Raw genomic sequence first — 17,725 nt, forward strand, 5'->3', positions numbered from 1 at the left:
ACTCTTCCCAAAGGGTGACTGTCCTTGTTCTTTCTGTAACTATTAAATCACAATTTGGCCTGCTCACATTAGACATGGCCTGCGATATGCTTAATTCAGTTTCTCCAGAGCCAAATAGTAGCAAGACAGTGGCAGATGGGAGATTCATTCTTACATCCTAATACAGACCCAGGACTTATCTCCCCAACTGGCTTTTCCTGTAACACTTGAAATGACAGCATCGAGTCATCATAAAGAGGTTAAATTTCACAAGAGGGAAGGTCATAATATAGTTCAGAAAGATGGGCATCTAAAATAATTAAAATACGTTTCAAACACTTGGAAAAATCTTACTATGAAACACTATAACCCTTAATGAGGCCTATCAAATTAAAAGGCAAGTTCTTTCGGTACAGGAGCTTTATCTGGTCTGTCGTTGCATTCCCAGCACCTAGAATGGTGCCTGGTACATAACAGGCGCTAAAAAAAAAAATGTATATATCTCAATTAAATGAGTGATTAAATACCAGAAAAATGAGATAATGCATGTTATTCGTGAGAGTAAAGATATGCTGTATATTCCATGAAAGTGTATTGTAATATGGAGCACACAGAGAAATGATGAAAACATTATCTTTCCAAACACTAATTCACCACCGGCAAACAAATTATAAGCAGAGTGGTAAAAGTACACTCCACCCCAGATGTAGTGTGCCTATAAGACAAATTATGATTTTGTAAACCTTCATTATTGTGATTCAACATTGCTTTAAAACAAATAACGAGCAAAATGACTCATTTAGAATTTGTAGCAACTTGAAAGGTGACCATGGTGAAACATATTAAAATAATTAAGACTGTTATCTCTGCACACCTTTTCGAAGACATATTTAATTAAAACAATCTAAATGATTCATACAGGTAGATAATAGAGGGCTATATGTGAAAGATTCATAGGCATTCTTTAAAAAAAAAAAAAAAGAACACTGTCTTTTTATCTTCAATGTTACTGAAATCCTTATTCTCTACAAAGGATTCTCAAAGAACAGTGTCATGAAACTGAAAGGTTCCTTCAGGATCATTCATTATGAAGAGCTGCTCATTCTTCTGACCTAAGATGAACTAAAATTAATAATCGGCATGCCACTGAGTCAAATTTATATTTTTAAAGTGGAATTCTTTCAAACCAAAGATTTCATTTCAGCAAGCTTCTACAATGCATACTAGCAGTTTGCTTAAATGCTCTGCAAAGACTAAAAGCTTAAGCACATGTGGTTAAAAGCTCAACCAGCTGGTGTTCAGTGCCCCAGATGAGAAAGATGGCCACCAAGACATTTGGCTCCAGGAATAAATTATGACTCATCTCAGTAATCACCCATTGCTCTAGGCTAGGCATAAGCGGTTCCTCCCAAGACACTGTAGACACTATGCTTACGAATATTTGCAGTGAGACAATCATTTGCATTTCAAAGCATGGAAACCACTATCTTTAAAGTTAATACTGTATCTCAACTAAACAGCATAACTGTTCTCACAACTGCCCAAAGGAAAATGCTTAAGGAAAAAATACCTCGTTTTCTAAACATTTCCCACTAAAACGTGTTATTTCTAGAAACAAAGTGTTTTACGTTTTATGGTTGAGCAAAACAAAACATGCAGGTATCATAAATGCCAAAGCATTTGCTGTTACAAATCAGGCTTTAGCATTCCAATTAATTGGAAAGAGAGAGTGATGGAAGGAAGGAAGGAAGGAAGGAAGGAAGGAAGGAAGGAAGGAAGGAAGGGAGGAAGGAAGGGCAACTGTAGCTCAAGCTTATGCTTTAAAGTATTTATGTGCTGATTTTGCACAAGGTCAGGGTATTTATGTACAGATTTTGCACAAGTTGAGTGCACTATGCAGTTACAAAGGGGTTCAACACTCCAGGCAGAGTAAGAAAGTGGGTGTCAAGTCAAGACGCCTGTTATACTGGAACAAGAAATCTGTTTGCTACGTAACCTTATTTTAAACCCATTTCCTTTCCCGTAATGTGGCGAGATCACAGAATCCTGGACCTTCAAGATAAACGAACTGCTCATCCTGTGCTTCACAGACTGAGATCTTTAGACGGTAAGTGTCTGGTCTTCAGTGTCGGTTGATGGCTCATCGGCAGAGATGAGCCTAAGACTCGGAATTAAGGCTCTTTTAATGAGCAAGGCTGTTGGTGTCACGGCCCTGCTGGTCTCTCATTTCTGCAAAACTCCAAAGTCCAGAGATTTTTCCTTCCGACCCACTTCCCGGGTGACACGGACCTGACTTGGTCCACTTGTGCGTATTTGCACTTGGCCTCCAACCATTTCTCACACACTTACCTGGATTCCAAAACCTAAAGGTGTATCCGACAACCAACTCCTAAAAGAGAACGTGATCTGGGAACAGTTTAACAACTCCCCACAGGGAACTTTTTAAATGACCGTGCTAAAAAAAAAATAAAAAGAAAGAAAAAGAAACAGAGGAGAGATTTCTTAACACTGAATCTGGATCTGAGAGGAGCCACCCCGGCCCCAGGGCGGACGACTCCGTGGGCCACGGGCGCCGAGGGAAGGGTGCGGGGGGTGGAGGCGGCGACCACCCGGGCGGCGGGGCTGGAAACTGTCCCGGAAGCTACGGGAGGAAACCGGGAGGGTGACGCGGGGACCCGAGGGCCCGGGAGGGCGCGCGGCCTGGAGGCCAGCCCCGCAGAGCCCGCTCCTAGGGCGGGGGCCGGGCGCCGGGTCAGCCCGCAGCACCGGGCGCGGGGCTCGGCGAGGGTCGCCGCGGGCCAGGTGCACCCCCCGCCCCCGCCCCCGCCCCCGCCGCCCAGGCCCGGGCCTGTCCCGCCGCCCCCCGGGGCCCCGCGCTCCGACCTGTCAGGTAGTTGGTCCACTTGTACAGAACCCCCTCCATGCTTCAGGGCCCCGCGCCGCGCATCCTCCGGCCGGGCGCCCGCCGCGCTGCTGGGTGGGCGCGGAGCGTGGGCGGCCGCTCCCGGCCCGACTCCCCCGGCGCTCAGCCCGCGCCGCCGGGACGTGGCGGCCCCTAGAGGCCGGGGCGGCGGCCGCCGCGTGCAGCTCGGGGGCCGCCCCGCGCGGGCTCTCGCATCCCCGGGCGGCGGCGGCGGCGGCACCGGCACAGGCTCAGGCACCAGCGCCCCCGGCTCCGGCTCGCGCTGCCAGCCCGCGGCTGCGCCCTCCCGCGCCCCGGCTGCGCCCTCCCCCCCCGCCCCGGGCTCCCCGCTTGCTTTCATTGACCCCGACGTCGCTTTCACTTCCTGGATGAAAGGGGCCGGCTCGTCCCGGGAAACCCCTCCCCGGCGGCGGGGCCGGAGGAGAGGGCGCGGCCTGCAGCCCCGCGGGGAGGGGGCCGGGCGCCAGGGGGCGGGGGGGGGCGGGTGCAGCCCGGGCCTCCTCCTCCTCCTCCTCCTCCCCCCCCCCACCCCGCCCCGGGTCTCCCCGCCCTCGTCCCCCCCCGTGCCCGGGAGAGGCTCGGAGCTGCCGGGCAGAGGCCTGCAGCCCGCGGGGAGGGGGTCGGGGGGTGCAGCCCGGGCCTCCTCCGCCGCCGCCCCCCCACTCCCGCCCCAGGTCTTCCCCTCTTACCCCCCCAGAGGCCCGGAGCCGGCGGGCGGAGGCCTGCACCCCGCGGGGAGGGGGCCGGGGGGCGGGGGGTGCAGCCCGGGCCTCCTCCTCCTCCCCCTCCTCCCCCCCACCCCCGCCCTGGGTCTCCCCGCCCTCGTCCCCACCCCTGCCCGGGAGAGGCCCGGAGCCGGCGGGCGGAGGCCTGCACCCCGTGGGGAGGGGGCCGGGAGACGGGGGGTGCAGCCCAGGCCTCCCGCGGGGCCAAGGACTCCTCCTCCGCCGCCCCCACCAGCCCCGGGTCTCCCAGCCCCCGTCCACCCCCCTACCCCCACCCCCACCCGCACCCCCACCCCCGGGAGAGGCCCGAGCCGGCGGGCGGAGGCCTGCAGCCCGCGGCGCGCTCAGCCCCGGGGAACCCCGAGGACCCGCCGCCCGCGCGCACGTCCCGCAGGAGGCGCGGGCCTCTCGGGCTTCCCCCTCCCCCCCGCGGGCGGTGGCGGGTGGTCGTTCCAGGAACGTCAAAGACCACGCATTTGTGGTTCGCTCCTTGCCTCCTCACACTCGGGGGGCCCAGGAAATGATCTCCTGGGAGGGCAGTGTGCGCTGAGGGTCCCCCGGGAAGGCGCCGCCCCAGGGGACGGTCCCCACGCCGACAACTAACCTCAGATGGCCTCTGCTTCATTTAGAATATAAAACAGGGGGGACATTTTAAAATAAAAAACAAAAAGAATATGAAACAGGGAACCAGACTTTGGGATTTATTTCATTCTAGACATGGCTTTCTCCTAGCTTTCATTTTAAGAAATGATCATCTTACATAATGACAATAATTCAGGGGGCGCCTGGGGGGCTCAGCGGTTGAGCATCTCCTTGGGCTGGGGGCGTGACCCCGGGGTCCTGGGATCGAGTCCCGCACCCGGCTTCCTGCATGGAGCCTGCTTCTCCCTCTGCCTGTGTCTCTGCCTCTCTCTCTCTCTCTCTCTCTCTCATAAATAAATAAATAAAATCTTTTAAAAAAATAATGACAATAATTCAGACTTATGAAATGCTGCAAGCGTTGAGCCAAGCCGGCTCAGTGCTGCGGTTTTGCCTCGCATCCCCGAGCCAGCTAGAACGGCACCTCTCTTTCCAGAGCCTGATCTAGGCCTGCGCTGAAGCTTTTCTGATTTGGTCTGTAGAAAGTGTTGGGGTGTTCAGTTGGAAACCAGGTGACTCGGTGAAAGGGCAGGGAGACCGATAGAGGATGGATGGCTGCGTCATGAATATAGTTACAGTTGCTGAGACAGACAATCCGTGGGGTGGCTAGAAGGCCGCGGTGATGGGGGTAATAAAATTCAATTTTTCTGTATATTTGGAAGTTTTTCATACTAAATAAAATGTTGCGCGGGGTTAAGACTGGCTTTGTGTTCAAACTCGGCCAAACCCCGGCTGCATATTAGCTGTGAGATTGGAACAAAAGGGCCGAAGACTCCAATTACTTCATTTTCTCATCCGTGTACAGTGGATGGTCACCAGGCTCGCAGAGCTGGTAAGAGAAAGGACACCGTCAAGTTTTCCCCCAATCTCCCACGAGCCCTCAAATGAAGGGCGGCCCCGAGTGGAGAGGAGGGGAAAGAAATGCAAACCAGCTGCAGGTCCCACATCGCTGGAGCTGGCTGGTGGGAAACGCCTTTGACGGGGCGAGGAGCTGCAGCACCTGCTGTTTACTGGCGACCAGGTGGCGTCAGATAGTGTGTGGCTGGGATCCCTGGGTGGCGCAGCGGTTTGGCGCCTGCCTTTGGCCCAGGGCGCGATCCTGGAGACCCGGGATCGAATCCCACGTCGGGCTCCCGGTCCATGGAGCCTGCTTCTCCCTCTGCCTGTGTCTCTGCCCCTCTCTCTCTCTCTCTGACTATCATAAAAAAAAAAAAAAAAAGATAGTGTGTGGCTTAGCCTGGAACCTCGTAATGCGTGACTCCACCCCGAGGAGGTGCTTTCAAGGACACTCCCCCCCAGCAGCAGAGAGCCTCCCCCGATGGCCGGCTCGTTCCCTATGGGGGGGGGTGGGGGTTGAAGACAAACCTTTTACGCCCAGAAATGACAGCCGTATTCTCTGACTACAACATCCCAGTCCCAGGCTGTGTGTGTATGTCTCCGGCCGGTTTCATTTTAGGAAACGCGATCGTGACCACTGAAGCCCGAGGAAACAGTCTGTAAAATACGTGGATTTTCCGAGGAGTGGTGCAAGAGCCTTCAAGACCGGTGACAACCATCCGAGGCGCGGGGATTCCGAGGCGGAGCGCGCAGCCCGGAGGGGGCGTGGCCCCTGGTCGCCCCGCCCTATTGAGGCCCCGCCCCCTCGTGGCCCCGCCCCCAGCCCTCTGTGACGTAGAACAATGCCTGCCACGCGTCGGAACTCGGCTGCCCTCCCTGGCCGCTGCAGCTGAGCGCTAGTGACACGCGTGGGGGACGCCGTGGTCATCGGGGGGGGCTCAGCTTCGGGAATCATGCCATTTCCACTCAGATTCCTCATTTTCTTTTATGTAGGGGGCATTATTACTGCTCAGGGACAAAAGGAAGAGGGGAGCACAGAGGCAGTGAAAATCGAAGTTTTGCATCGTCCAGAAAACTGTTCCAAGAGCAGCAAGAAGGGAGACCTGCTAAATGCGCATTACGACGGCTACCTGGCGAGCGACGGCTCGAAATTCTACTGCAGGTAGGCAATGCTGTGAACTGCTCCTGCGCGCAGCTGGTGCATGGAACCCAGGCTCCCCTGTACCGACCAGAAGCCTCAGTGGTTGGTGCGGGGCTTGTTCTTGTTATCGCACCCCGGGGGGAAAGTGGACTCCTACGATATGCAGTCCCCTACTGAACGGTTACTTTTTCAACTATTGAACATGTTGGCCCAAGAGATCATCGGAAATCAGTACAACCACACACACCCAGACCACCTCCACCACCACCCCCTTTGGGATCTATAGAAGTCAAGGTATTGTCTGCAAGGCTGTTCTCAACTTTTTTTTTTTTTTTTTTTTTTTTTGCCGTATGTTGGAGTCACTTTATTTATTTTAAAGATTTTATTTATTCATTCATGAGAGACACAGAGAGAGAGAGGCGGAGACACAGGCAGAGGGAGAAGCAGGCCCGATGCGCGGAGCCGGATGTGGGACTCGATCCTGGGCCTCTAGGATCACGCCCTGGGCTGAATGAAGGCAGCACTAAACCGCTGAGCCCCCCCAGGCTGCCCTGTTGGAATCACTTTATAAAGATTTAGGTAGAAAAAGTTTGAGAGATTTTATTTAGCCTTCAGAAGCACGGTATTTACAGGCTCAGGGCCACTTTCCAGCTGTATCCAAAAACCAGAACACCAATAACTTGCCCCCTGGTGTCTTATGGGTCCTGTGTTTTCCCATCTCTCCCCCCCCCCCACCCCTTAATCTCAATCACTGCCTGCCCTGATTTAATTGATCGTTTGTTACTCAGAGGAAGAATGGCTTTTCTTCATCTGTACCATTGCCCCATAAAGATAGGATTGGGAGAGTTAGTTTTCACATTTGGAAGAAAATAGATACATGTAATAAAAGCTACAAATTTTAATTATTATTATTATTATTATTTTTTACAAATGTTAATTGTTCAAATGACTTTTTGAGGCTAAACCTGCACCATCATTTTTTTTAGAACAAACCCAGAAAGGTTAAAGGAGTTCTTTGTACAAAGCCATGCAGCTAGTTGGAGGCCCGAGATCTATTAAAAAGGGAACTACTGGGGATCCCTGGGTGGCGCAGCGGTTTGGCGCCTGCCTTTGGCCCAGGGCGCGATCCTGGAGACCCAGGATCGAATCCCACATCGGGCTCCCGGTGCATGGAGCCTGCTTCTCTCTCTGCCTCTCTCTCTCTGTAACTATCATAAATTTAAAAAAAAATAAAAAATAAAAAAAATAAAAAAACTTTAAAAAAAGGGAACTACTGAATAGTATTTGTGAAGATGGCAATTAAAAAGATAATGACATGACTAATGACTAGCTTTGGGCAAATCATACTTCTTTCTGGCTTTATGAAAGAAGTTTGAGCCAAACATCCCGCCAGGGGGTTCAGAATGAATGTTAATATGGCAAAAGAGAGGACTCCCAATTTTAAATTGTAACTAAATGTCCAAGGTATATATATATATTTTAAAGATGTTATTTATTTATTTGATGGGGTTGGGGGAGAGAACAAGCATGAGCAGGGGAAGTGGCAGAGGGAGAGGCAGAAGCAGACTCCTGGCTGAACTGGGAGCCAATGCAGGGCCCCAGCCAAGTTCCCTGAGATCATGACCTGAGCAGAAGGCAGAGCTTAACCAACTGAGCCACCCAGGTGCCCCTCCCGTGTATTTTAAAGTTTAATTTTTCTTTTTCTGTTTTTTTAAGGATTTTGATTATTTATTCATGAAAGAGAGAGAGAGGCAGAGACATAGGCAGAGAGAGAAGTGGGCTCCCTGCAGGGAACCTGACCCAGGATGATCCCAGGACCCCAGGATCACGCCCTGAGCCAAAGGCAGACACTTAACCACTGAACCACCCGGGTGTCCCTAATTTTTATTTTTCTTAAAATCAGCTTACCTAAGTGTTGTTTTTTATTATAGCCGGACACAAAACGAAGGCCACCCCAAATGGTTTGTTCTTGGTGTTGGGCAAGTCATAAAAGGCCTAGACATAGCGATGATGGATATGTGCCCTGGAGAGAAACGGAAAGTGATTATACCCCCTTCATTTGCATATGGAAAGGAAGGCTATGGTAAGGTGTTTTAATATTATTATTTCTAAGTTATATTTAAAAATAAATCATAGCTTTGAGTATATATCCAAAAGAGTAAAAGCAGGGTCTCAAAGAGATATTTGTAAACTCTTGTTCATAGCAGCACCATTCACAATAGCCAAAAAGTGGAAATCACCCCAGTGTCCATTGACCAATAAATGGAAAAACAACATGTATACACATAAAATAGAATATCATTCATTCTACGTGTTACAACACAGATGAACCTTGAGTACATTATATTAAATGAAATAAGTCAATCACAAAAAAAAAAACACCGTATGGTTTCATTTGTACGCCGTATGCGGGATAGTCAAATTCGAAGAAAAGTGGTTGCCAAGGCGCTGGGAGAGGGTGGAGTAGAGGCTTTGCAAGGTGAAATAGTTCTGAAGATTGGTTGCACAGCAATGTGAATGTAGGAAACTGTACTGAACTGTATGGTTAAAATGGTTCCAGTAGTAAATTTTACATTACATGTATTCCCCACGATTAAAAAAAATTTTTGACTCACTAAAAAAAATAAAAAATATTTTTAAAATCACAGAGAAATAGTTACAGAGCTATAAACTTAAGCTGTTTCTAGTCCAGTCCACCATGGTCCCCACTTTTTACAAATAAAGAAAATAAGACATTGTTGGAAGACAGATCTCTGGCCAGAGTTCTTTCCCTCACGTAGTGGCAGTACTCATAAAGATCCTGTATATTTTAAAAGCTCTACCTTAGTCATTTTTATTTGTTTTAGTCCATGTTATTTTATCATTACATAAATGTCTATAGCATATACCTTAGCTAAGCAGAACCAAAGTCAAATTCATAAAATTCAGGAAACTGAAACATAAGATTTTAGAGTAAAAGGACAGCACAGAAATGTAGTAAAAAAAGAACACCTAAATATAAAAAAGCTGCCAGTCACTATTACCCAAATTCAGGAGCAGCCTTGAAATGTGGAAAAAATGAACTGCTTCTTTCAATATCTTTCCTATTTTTAAAATCCCACTATAAGATCTGAGAACCTAAGTAGAGCAGATAAATGGGGAAATTTTTTCCAACTACGATGAAGACACTTACCAGTAATAAAAATGATCTAGTCCTAAAAATAGGCAGGCAGCCCACTAGCAAAAAAATACAAATGACCTTTAAATCTATGGGAATACTTAGTTGCCTTAATAATTAAAGAAAGAGAAAACAAAATGAGACACCATTTTCACTGATCAGATTCTCAAAGGCAGAAAAGTTGGCACAGGTATAGAAAAGTAGCAGTCTCATGCATTATTGCTGGGAATGTAAATCACTCGATCTTTCTAGCAATTTTTATCAAGATTTAAAAGCACATACCCTCTGACCCAATAGTTCCATTTACAGGAATGTTACACAAAGGTATATATAAAAGACATTCATCAGGCTTTTATTTGGTAGCAAAAAACCGGAAACTACCTGAGTATCCATCAATAGGGAATTTGTTAAGGGACCCCTGGGTAGCTCTGCAGTAGAGCTTCTGTCTTCAGCTCAGTGCGTGATCCTGGGGTCAGAGGAGGAGGATGAGTCCCATGTCGGGCTCCCTGCATGGAGCCTGCTTCTCCCTCTGCCTGTGTCTCTGCCTCTCTCTGTGTGTGTTTCATGAATAAATAAATAAAATCTTCAACAAGAAAAAAAAAAAACAATAGGGAATTAGTTAAATTATGCTATATTGGTACAATGGATTATGGTGCTGCCAATAAAAAGAATGCCACAGAGCCATATATATTAATATATTAAAAGAAAAATGGGATAGGGTGCCTGGGTGGCTCAGTCAGTTTAGCCTCTGCCTTTGGCTCAAGTTATCATCTCAGGGTCCTGGGATCAAGCCCCCCATTGGGCTCCCTGCTTAGCAGGTGGGAGTTTGCTTTTCCCTCCCCCTCTGCTCCTTCCCACCTCCCCCACTCATGCACACACACTCTCTCTCTAATAAATAAAATCTTAAATATAATAATAAAATGAAATGGGATAGAGTGTATTCATGCAAGGAGTATTTATTGAGCATCAGTGCCAAGCCCTGTCCCAGGCCTTGAGCATAAAGCCGTGTACAAAGAAGAAACAACTTCCTATCCTCAAAGATCTTACATGGGAGGGGCAGGATTTCACATATGCATCATGAATCTCCTCTCCATATTTATATGTGGAAGGATACACAGTCATCTGATGACATTAAGTGTTCCTGAGAAGGAAGCCTGAGGGTGAGGGTAAGGAGATGTCTTACTCTCTAATATTTTGTACTGTTTAAATTTTTTTGCCATGCACATGTATCAATTCTTCCAAAATTAGGGGCACCTGGGTGGCTCAGCGGTTGAGCATCTGCCTTTAGCTCAGGGCTTGATCCTGGGATAGAGTCCCACATCGGGCTCCCCGCAGGGAGCCTGCTTCTCCCTCTGCCTGTGTCTCTGCTTCTCTCTGTGTGTCCCTAATGAATAAATAAAATCTTTAAAAAAATTTTTTTCCAAAATTAAAAATTTTTTTAATTGCTAACATTAAAAGTGGAGCTGAATAAAGAGGGAAAATGTTTAAAGGGGGGGGAAATGGTCAGCCTGGCAGAGGGTTGGTTTTTACTTTGCATTCTCATTTAGGTTCTTGCTCTCTATTGCTTTGTGAAAACTAAAGAATTATTCCCTCCTCACCTATTTAGAACCCTTGCTATCTCCACTTATTTGAAATATTTCGTATATAATTAAAGTCGTTAAGGATTAGTTTTCTACGAAGAGATATTGTCATTATTCCCAAATATTTCGTCAGAAAGGTCACACCATCTTTGAAAATATTTGGTTAACTTATTAATAGTAGTGATTCTCTTACCTGTTCTTTCGAGTAAGAGGAGGGGATTGCTGCCCCAAATTGGATTGCAGGGAAGCTAGTGGCACAAAACAGACCCAATCAGACCAAAAACTCCTATGGAGGGAGACAGCTCCAGGTAACTATAGCTTCATTCTCAAGGCTTTCAGCCAATCATTTGTTCCAATCAAAATAGCTCCCATGGAACCATAATTTATCTATCCTATTTTTAGTTGTTGAGGAATCTGGGAGAAGGAGAGAAAAAAAATAAAGATAAATTAAGTTGAATGCAATTCTTGCCCAAAAATATTGTCATAGGTTGAGGCCGATCCTAGGCAAGATGATACAGGCAAAGTTTGCCTTTTAGGCTAATTTTAACCACATCCTGTGTCGTCAGTAGGTGCTCATCCATCCTCTTGGGCCCCCTTCCCTGTAGCAAATGACCACTTTGTTATCCTTTTTGTAAACGAGCTTATGCTTAGCTATGAATGATTGCCCAGGCTAAGGTAATCTAAGCTAATTAAGCTATTAATAAACTGCCTAAGCTATTAATAAACCAGATACTTACTTGCTGCGGAGATGTACTCGTTTAACTCTGAGGAAGTTAGTTCATATTCAATTTGAGGTGTTGCTCATAAACATAAAAAGTTGAATCTCATTAGTAACCCCACCAGCACTTTTGTTTTACACATAAGGAAACTGAGGCCCAACAAAAGCTTGTTCTTTGGAACATACTTAACTGCTGGCTTATCTGCATTACAATAGGTAGGATTAGATTACGAAAAAGTTGAGTGGAGACCCTAGGTAACTGCTTAACAAACTGCTTCTTGATCGAATAAGCTTTTTTAAATAAGATGTTATTGAGACCTAACGTCAAGCATGACTTTATTTTAGGTGGTACTTGAAGAAGGCTTTCCTCTCTGCAATATCCTTGCTTCACGTGACAAGCACCCCTGCATGTCTTGAAATGCATGTGACTTTTAGTGCTTAATTAACAGTACACCTGGTATGTATAGATTCTTTACATTAACTCCCACGCCTTTGATCTGCTTCTCTAAATACAGGTAATTCTATAGCAAATTCACCTTTTTTCTCTTTCCTGTGCTCTAATTTCTCTGTAAGACAAAAGCTGATTGGCAGTATTTTCTGTGTGTATAGTAGAGTTATTGGGAAACTTTGTATGTACTTGTACTATTTTTTCTTAAGAAATTTGTGTTTTTAGGTTGTCTTTATTGTCATTAGTTATTTCCCTGTCATAAGGAGATTGTAATTGGACAGAATAGGAATGGATTTTGTAAAAATGATCATTGAATTAATCTCTGCCTCTTTTACTCTAAAGTTAGGTAATAGGTGGTACATTGCTTGGAACTCCATTAGTCAGAGGATGCATGGGCAGATTTTTCTATGTCCTGGCTTCGGAGATGACTGATCATTTCTCCTTTCGGTTACAGCTTTCAAGCTCTTTTCTTTTTGGGTTATAGGAATACTTTAGCAAGAATTCTCCACTGTTTCACTAAAGAAGTTCCTATTTCCTTCAAAGAACAAACAGCCATTTAAAAAATAAACCACAGGGGCATTCATTCAACAAATATCTGAGTGCCTGTAATGGATGAAACTCTAGGCAATATTGGGACACAAGCTAACCCCTGCCTCTTAGCGAGTCATTTCTGCAGATTATTTTCATGAAATGGTCATCTGAAATAGCCCATAGCTTGCTAAGATCATCTGTGACATCAGTGAATAGGTTAACTTTATTCAGGAGGACTATTCAACTTAATACTTAACACTTTTTATGTGATTAGAGATTTCATAAAAGTGTTACTGTCATTGCACTCATTTTTTTTAATGTCTGTAAAGGATTGGATAAACAAGTGTATTGAAATAGATGTTTTCTTTATGCTTCCAAGTAACTCTACAGTATCATTTTTTAAAAGATTACTGATTTACACTTTGAAATTTTTCTGCCCATGAATTTCTTCGTTGCACTAGCTCTGTATAATGACAGGGTATATTAATAAAAAATACACGAGTTGTGTCTATTTTAATTCAATTAGGAAGTAATGGCCCACTAGGTTCTTAAAGCTGATTTGGTTTAAAAACATTGAAAATTTTTCCTTAAAAGTGTTTAGTAAGCGGTTTTTATAAACAGGAAATAACAATCATAATGCTATAATGGCTATTCATGAATGCATATTTGAACATTTTCTTCACGTAAATTAAACTTAAAAATTATACCTTTAGCAGAAGGCAAGATTCCACCCGATGCAACATTGATTTTTGAGATTGAACTTTATGCGGTGACCAAAGGACCACGAAGCATTGAAACATTTAAACAGATAGACACGGACAATGACCGGCAACTCTCTAAAACTGAGGTAATTCAAACAAATTCAATGCGTAAGGCCTAATTTTTCATCACGTCTATGTTACATCTGTTATTTTTTTTAGCTCTACTGAGCATGGGCTGATTACTTTGCTTTTATAGAGCTGGTTGCTAAAAAAAATCTGAGCTTCAGGAAGAAAGAAAATTGCTTTTTTAATATAAAACTTTGTAACTGAGTCATCCTGTTCAGTTGCCTTCCTCCCTGCCAGAGGGTCATTAAAATACCAAGCTAATCTGTACAGGGCATTTCCAGCTTCTAGACTACAAGAACCGATCTCGTTCAAGTAGGAATTTATAACAGTGCCAGTAATTTCTACCTCACAGGATTGTGGGGATTACATGGGATTATGAAAAGAGCTAGCAAGAATTTGAATTGTGTGCATTAGAAACTTAGTAAGTGGGAGCCAGGAGTTCACTAACCAGCTTCTGCATTCCAGTTAGCCTTGTGTATGAATTGAGGGATTAATAAAGATGTCAAAGAGCAATAATAAATTCTTTCATACTTTCTCAGTACCGGGTACTACTATAAGCACCTCAGCCTGTCATTTAATCTTTATGACAGTTTATGAGATAGACACTTGTCATTATCTCTATGTTACAGAAGGGGGAGAAATGATGCCCAGACAGGTTAGGTAACTGGCCTAAAGTCACACCACGCTAAGTAGCAAAATCAGACCACACCCTGGCAGTCTGGCTCTACTACTGTGCTTTTTTTTTTTTTTTTAAGACTTATTTATTCATGAGAGAGAGGCAGAGACACAGGCAGAGGGAGAAGCAGACTCCATGCAGGGAGCCCAACATGGGATTTGATCCCAGGTCTCCAGGACCAGGCCCTGGGCCAAAGGCGGCGCTAAACCGCTGAGCCACCCAGGCTGCCCTACTACTGTGCTCTTAACCGTGGCCTTCCCTTCTGCTTTTGGGGAATTTCCAGAATATATGTTTCAGGGCGAGTGTTTGTACTGTTGAAGACTGGTGCCTTCCTTAAACCCACTGACTATACCCTTTTTGCTTACATTGAGTGACCAGCTATCCCCCCTCTTGTTTGGAGACAGTTTAATATGCATGACTCTATCACCCAAGTAATATAGATGGTACCTGAGTCACCTGAGTCGTTGATTTCAAGAGACAAATAAGCCCCCTTGTTCTGTTTCTTTTTCCTCTCTCTCTCTGCAGTCCTTCCTCCACCCTGATTCCACTTCCTCCTGCAGGATATTAGTAAGGATGGTCCCCTGCAGTTCCTTTGTTGCTCAGCAGTGGAAGAGGGATATGTGAATGAAAACATCCCCCATTCCTTAAGAAGGACAATTAGAGGGTTGGCATATTCATCCCAGGACTTACTTTATGTTGACTCCTTATGAGTTTTATTTAGAGTGACCAGCAGCAGATGAATACGTAGCACCCAAGAGCTCAGCCTGTGCACACAGACCATCCCTTATCAAATGCAAAGAGGCATGTTCTGCAGCATGAATACTCTTCAGTAGACCAACCTTATGGGCTCTGTAGTTCTTTCTGGAAAATAAAAGTAGAGAAAGTCCAAAAACAGTGACCTGCTTAGCAGCAGTCTGCCCAAATGTCTCTTGGGTATCAGCTGCATAATCACCAGATGGTAAGAGTGACTTCCACATGTGTGAATAATAATAGCTATCTTTTATTGACATCTATAAATGTTACAGTAATCTTCACATCATTACTACGATCTAGATACTGTTTCCCCCCTATTAAACAGGACAAAATTGAGATCCAGAGAGGCTAAATTATTTGTCCAAGACCACACAACGAGTGCAAGACAAAGCCTAGATTTGAAACATGAACTAAAAGAAACTACTTCCCTTCATTGTCAGAAAGATTGAGTCAATTATTTCTTTAGTGTAAGATGGGAGAGGAGAGGAACACAGTATTTTTATTAAATTAGGAAGTAGAGACAGTATGAAACTTAGCACCAGCAAAATTAAGGTTATGTTCTTACCCACTGTCTCTTTGTACCTCTCCATCACAGTGTACTAGAAAAGTACATCTTGAGAGTCGGTAATAGTGGTTATGAAAATATATTTACTTAGCAACTGAGGAATATTTGAGGTTCTTTAAAACTCTTTTCACCTACATAGGATTGCTAAAGCTCAACTGGAAGAAAAATGTATCTTCCTTGATAGGACTGAAGTCCCACTTGCGAACAGTTGATCTTTCTAAAATAAAGTCTAGTCGTGTTGGACTGAGTTGGGATACATACTGCTAAAAACCTCTCAGAATTCAACTTTAACTTTCAAAAATACTCATGCCTTTAAGGTGCCCAGCCTGGCGGAATATTATCTCCAGATTATTGTATGTTGCTTTTTTTAGTTATCATATATTAGCACTTTCCAATGGAAATATAGTTGAGTCACATACGTAACTTACAAACTTTAGTAGCCACATCTTAAAAAGCGAAAAGAAACTGGTGAAATGAATTTTAGTACTATGTTTTGCCTAACTCAGTATATCTATAATACCTCCCTTTCAACATGAAATCAATGTAAAAATTATCAATATTTTTTATTGTCTTCAAAATTTGTTGTATATTTAACCCTTAGAGTAGCATGTCTCTATCTGATCGAGCCAGTTTCAAGTGCTGAGAGTCCCCATGTGGCTAGTAGAAATGTCATATTACACAGAGAAAGAATACTTAATACCTGTGCTTTATTTGACATTATTATTATAGAGGTTGTCATAGTTATGTAGATTTGAAGGAGAGTTATAGAAATGTAGAAAGATTAATTGAATTTTTTTTTTGAAACCTAGCCTATGGTTGAGTTTTGTTGATAATACATTAATATGCATTAATTTTAGAGATTACCAAAAAAATGCCAATTTGGAGTTTATTTACTAGTAGAAATCCTTAAGAATGATTTTCCTTTCATAATGTAGACAGTATAGATTATTGAAAGACAATTAGTTTCAACAAAATTCAATTCCTATGTTAATCTTTGAGTATGTACCACTAACCATCTATAACCTCAGGGGAAGCTAATTTGAAGATGTTTCTTTTCAGAAAATTGCTTCAAAGGTTAAAAGAATAAAACCTCAAATGGTTTTTAAAGATTTTATACCACTTATTATAAGCAGGCTTAGAGTTTCCTCATGTAAACATTTCCTTAAAGTTACTGAAAATTTACTGTGGTCCCTCTGTATTAAAGACATTATTTTGGCCCTCTAGATAAATCACTACCTGAAAAGGGAATTTGAAAAAGATGAGAAGCCACGTGACAAGTCATATCAGAATGCAGTTTTAGAAGATATTTTCAAGAAGAATGACCATGATGGTGATGGCTTCATCTCTTCCAAGGAATACAATGTATATCAACATGATGAACTATAGTATATTTTTATTTCTAAGTTTTCTTAGCTACTTACTGTACTTTATATATAAAACAAAGTCCCTTCTCTAGAACTTGTATTTTCTGTTTTCCTCCCACGAGAACATATTTTAATATCCTCAATACATGTAATTTGGCATAATAAATGTGTGTTATTTTGCAAATTTAACCTTCAGGAAAAGTATCATTGTGTTTCCCTATTGCTTTATTCTGTGAACACGAATTGCAGCACCACGAAAATAGATCTCGGTGTCTCAGTGGGCAGTTCTCCCCCTTCCAGAGATAGGACACCTATGTCAAAATCTACAAGTTCTTCCCACCTCTAACCTTAACAACATGTATAAGTATGTAAATAACCAATTTTTAACATCTTAATTGTTAAAATGCCCCGTATCTTAAAATTATTCAAGAGGACCCAGGAATTAGCATTTCATTTGTTTATATATTTCATAGCATTACAAATAGGATATAAAAATCACAGAGAACTAAACAAATCTTTCTTTTGCATACATATAGGAAAATATTGCATAGCTGTGTCCCACAGTGAGTCTTAACACAGTCTCTGTAATTTTTGGTGCAAGCTCTGGCCTCTGGTCATTATTCCAGTGGGGAATGTTTAAAGATACTTTGCTCAGACCAAAGACTTTGTTCCTCATGTAAAGCAAGACATAAAATCTATACTACTTGGAGTTTGTACTCCTTCAGACATCATTATACATGTGCTATCTCCTCTTCCTTCTTGTAGGCCTGTAGATCCACCATCCCTAACTTTTTGTCTTCATCGTCTTAAATTCATGCCATGGTATTTCTTAGTTTCTAGTTCCCTTTCCCTACGTACCTCT

At 44.1% G+C, this 17,725-nt stretch overlaps 2 protein-coding genes across 10 annotated transcripts in view; one reads left to right on the forward strand and one right to left on the reverse strand.

The window, feature by feature from the left end:
• The window catches only part of PLEKHA3 (pleckstrin homology domain containing A3), a 28,788-nt gene extending 22,918 nt beyond the window's left edge, over positions 1 to 5,870 (reverse strand). The window contains exons 1-2 of one of the 4 annotated variants that reach the window (XM_077883167.1): positions 2,863 to 2,878; positions 2,329 to 2,434 (exon numbers count right to left, since the gene is read on the reverse strand). Coding sequence is in view for 1 of the 4 variants with exons in the window: in XM_077883165.1 (XP_077739291.1) it covers positions 2,863 to 2,902 (40 nt within the window). In the remaining 3 variants the exon portion in view is untranslated. Of the gene's footprint in view, positions 1 to 2,031; positions 2,293 to 2,328; positions 2,435 to 2,862; positions 3,019 to 5,631 lie in introns of those variants that run through there. The other 3 variants (XM_077883166.1, XM_077883165.1, XM_077883168.1) reach the window with 3 other exon arrangements.
• Positions 5,871 to 5,922: 52 nt separating this feature from the next.
• On the forward strand, positions 5,923 to 17,052 carry FKBP7 (FKBP prolyl isomerase 7). Of its 6 annotated transcripts, none has more exons than XR_013371593.1 (4): positions 5,923 to 6,265; positions 8,176 to 8,327; positions 12,045 to 12,214; positions 13,392 to 13,529. XR_013371593.1 is itself a non-coding variant. In XM_077883170.1 (4 exons), exons 1-4 carry the CDS (start codon positions 6,057 to 6,059, stop codon positions 16,883 to 16,885), a joined length of 657 nt encoding a protein of 218 aa, XP_077739296.1. In that variant the 5' UTR covers positions 5,923 to 6,056; the 3' UTR covers positions 16,886 to 17,052. The 6 variants fall into 6 exon arrangements, 2 of the variants coding, with proteins under 2 accessions (XP_077739296.1, XP_077739297.1); XR_013371595.1 differs by having other exon boundaries at positions 13,395 to 13,529; XR_013371592.1 differs by having other exon boundaries at positions 12,045 to 12,156.
• Positions 17,053 to 17,725: the final 673 nt, after the last annotated feature.

This window comes from Canis aureus, chromosome 34 (assembly GCF_053574225.1).
Source record: "Canis aureus isolate CA01 chromosome 34, VMU_Caureus_v.1.0, whole genome shotgun sequence".
NCBI lineage: Eukaryota > Metazoa > Chordata > Mammalia > Carnivora > Canidae > Canis > Canis aureus.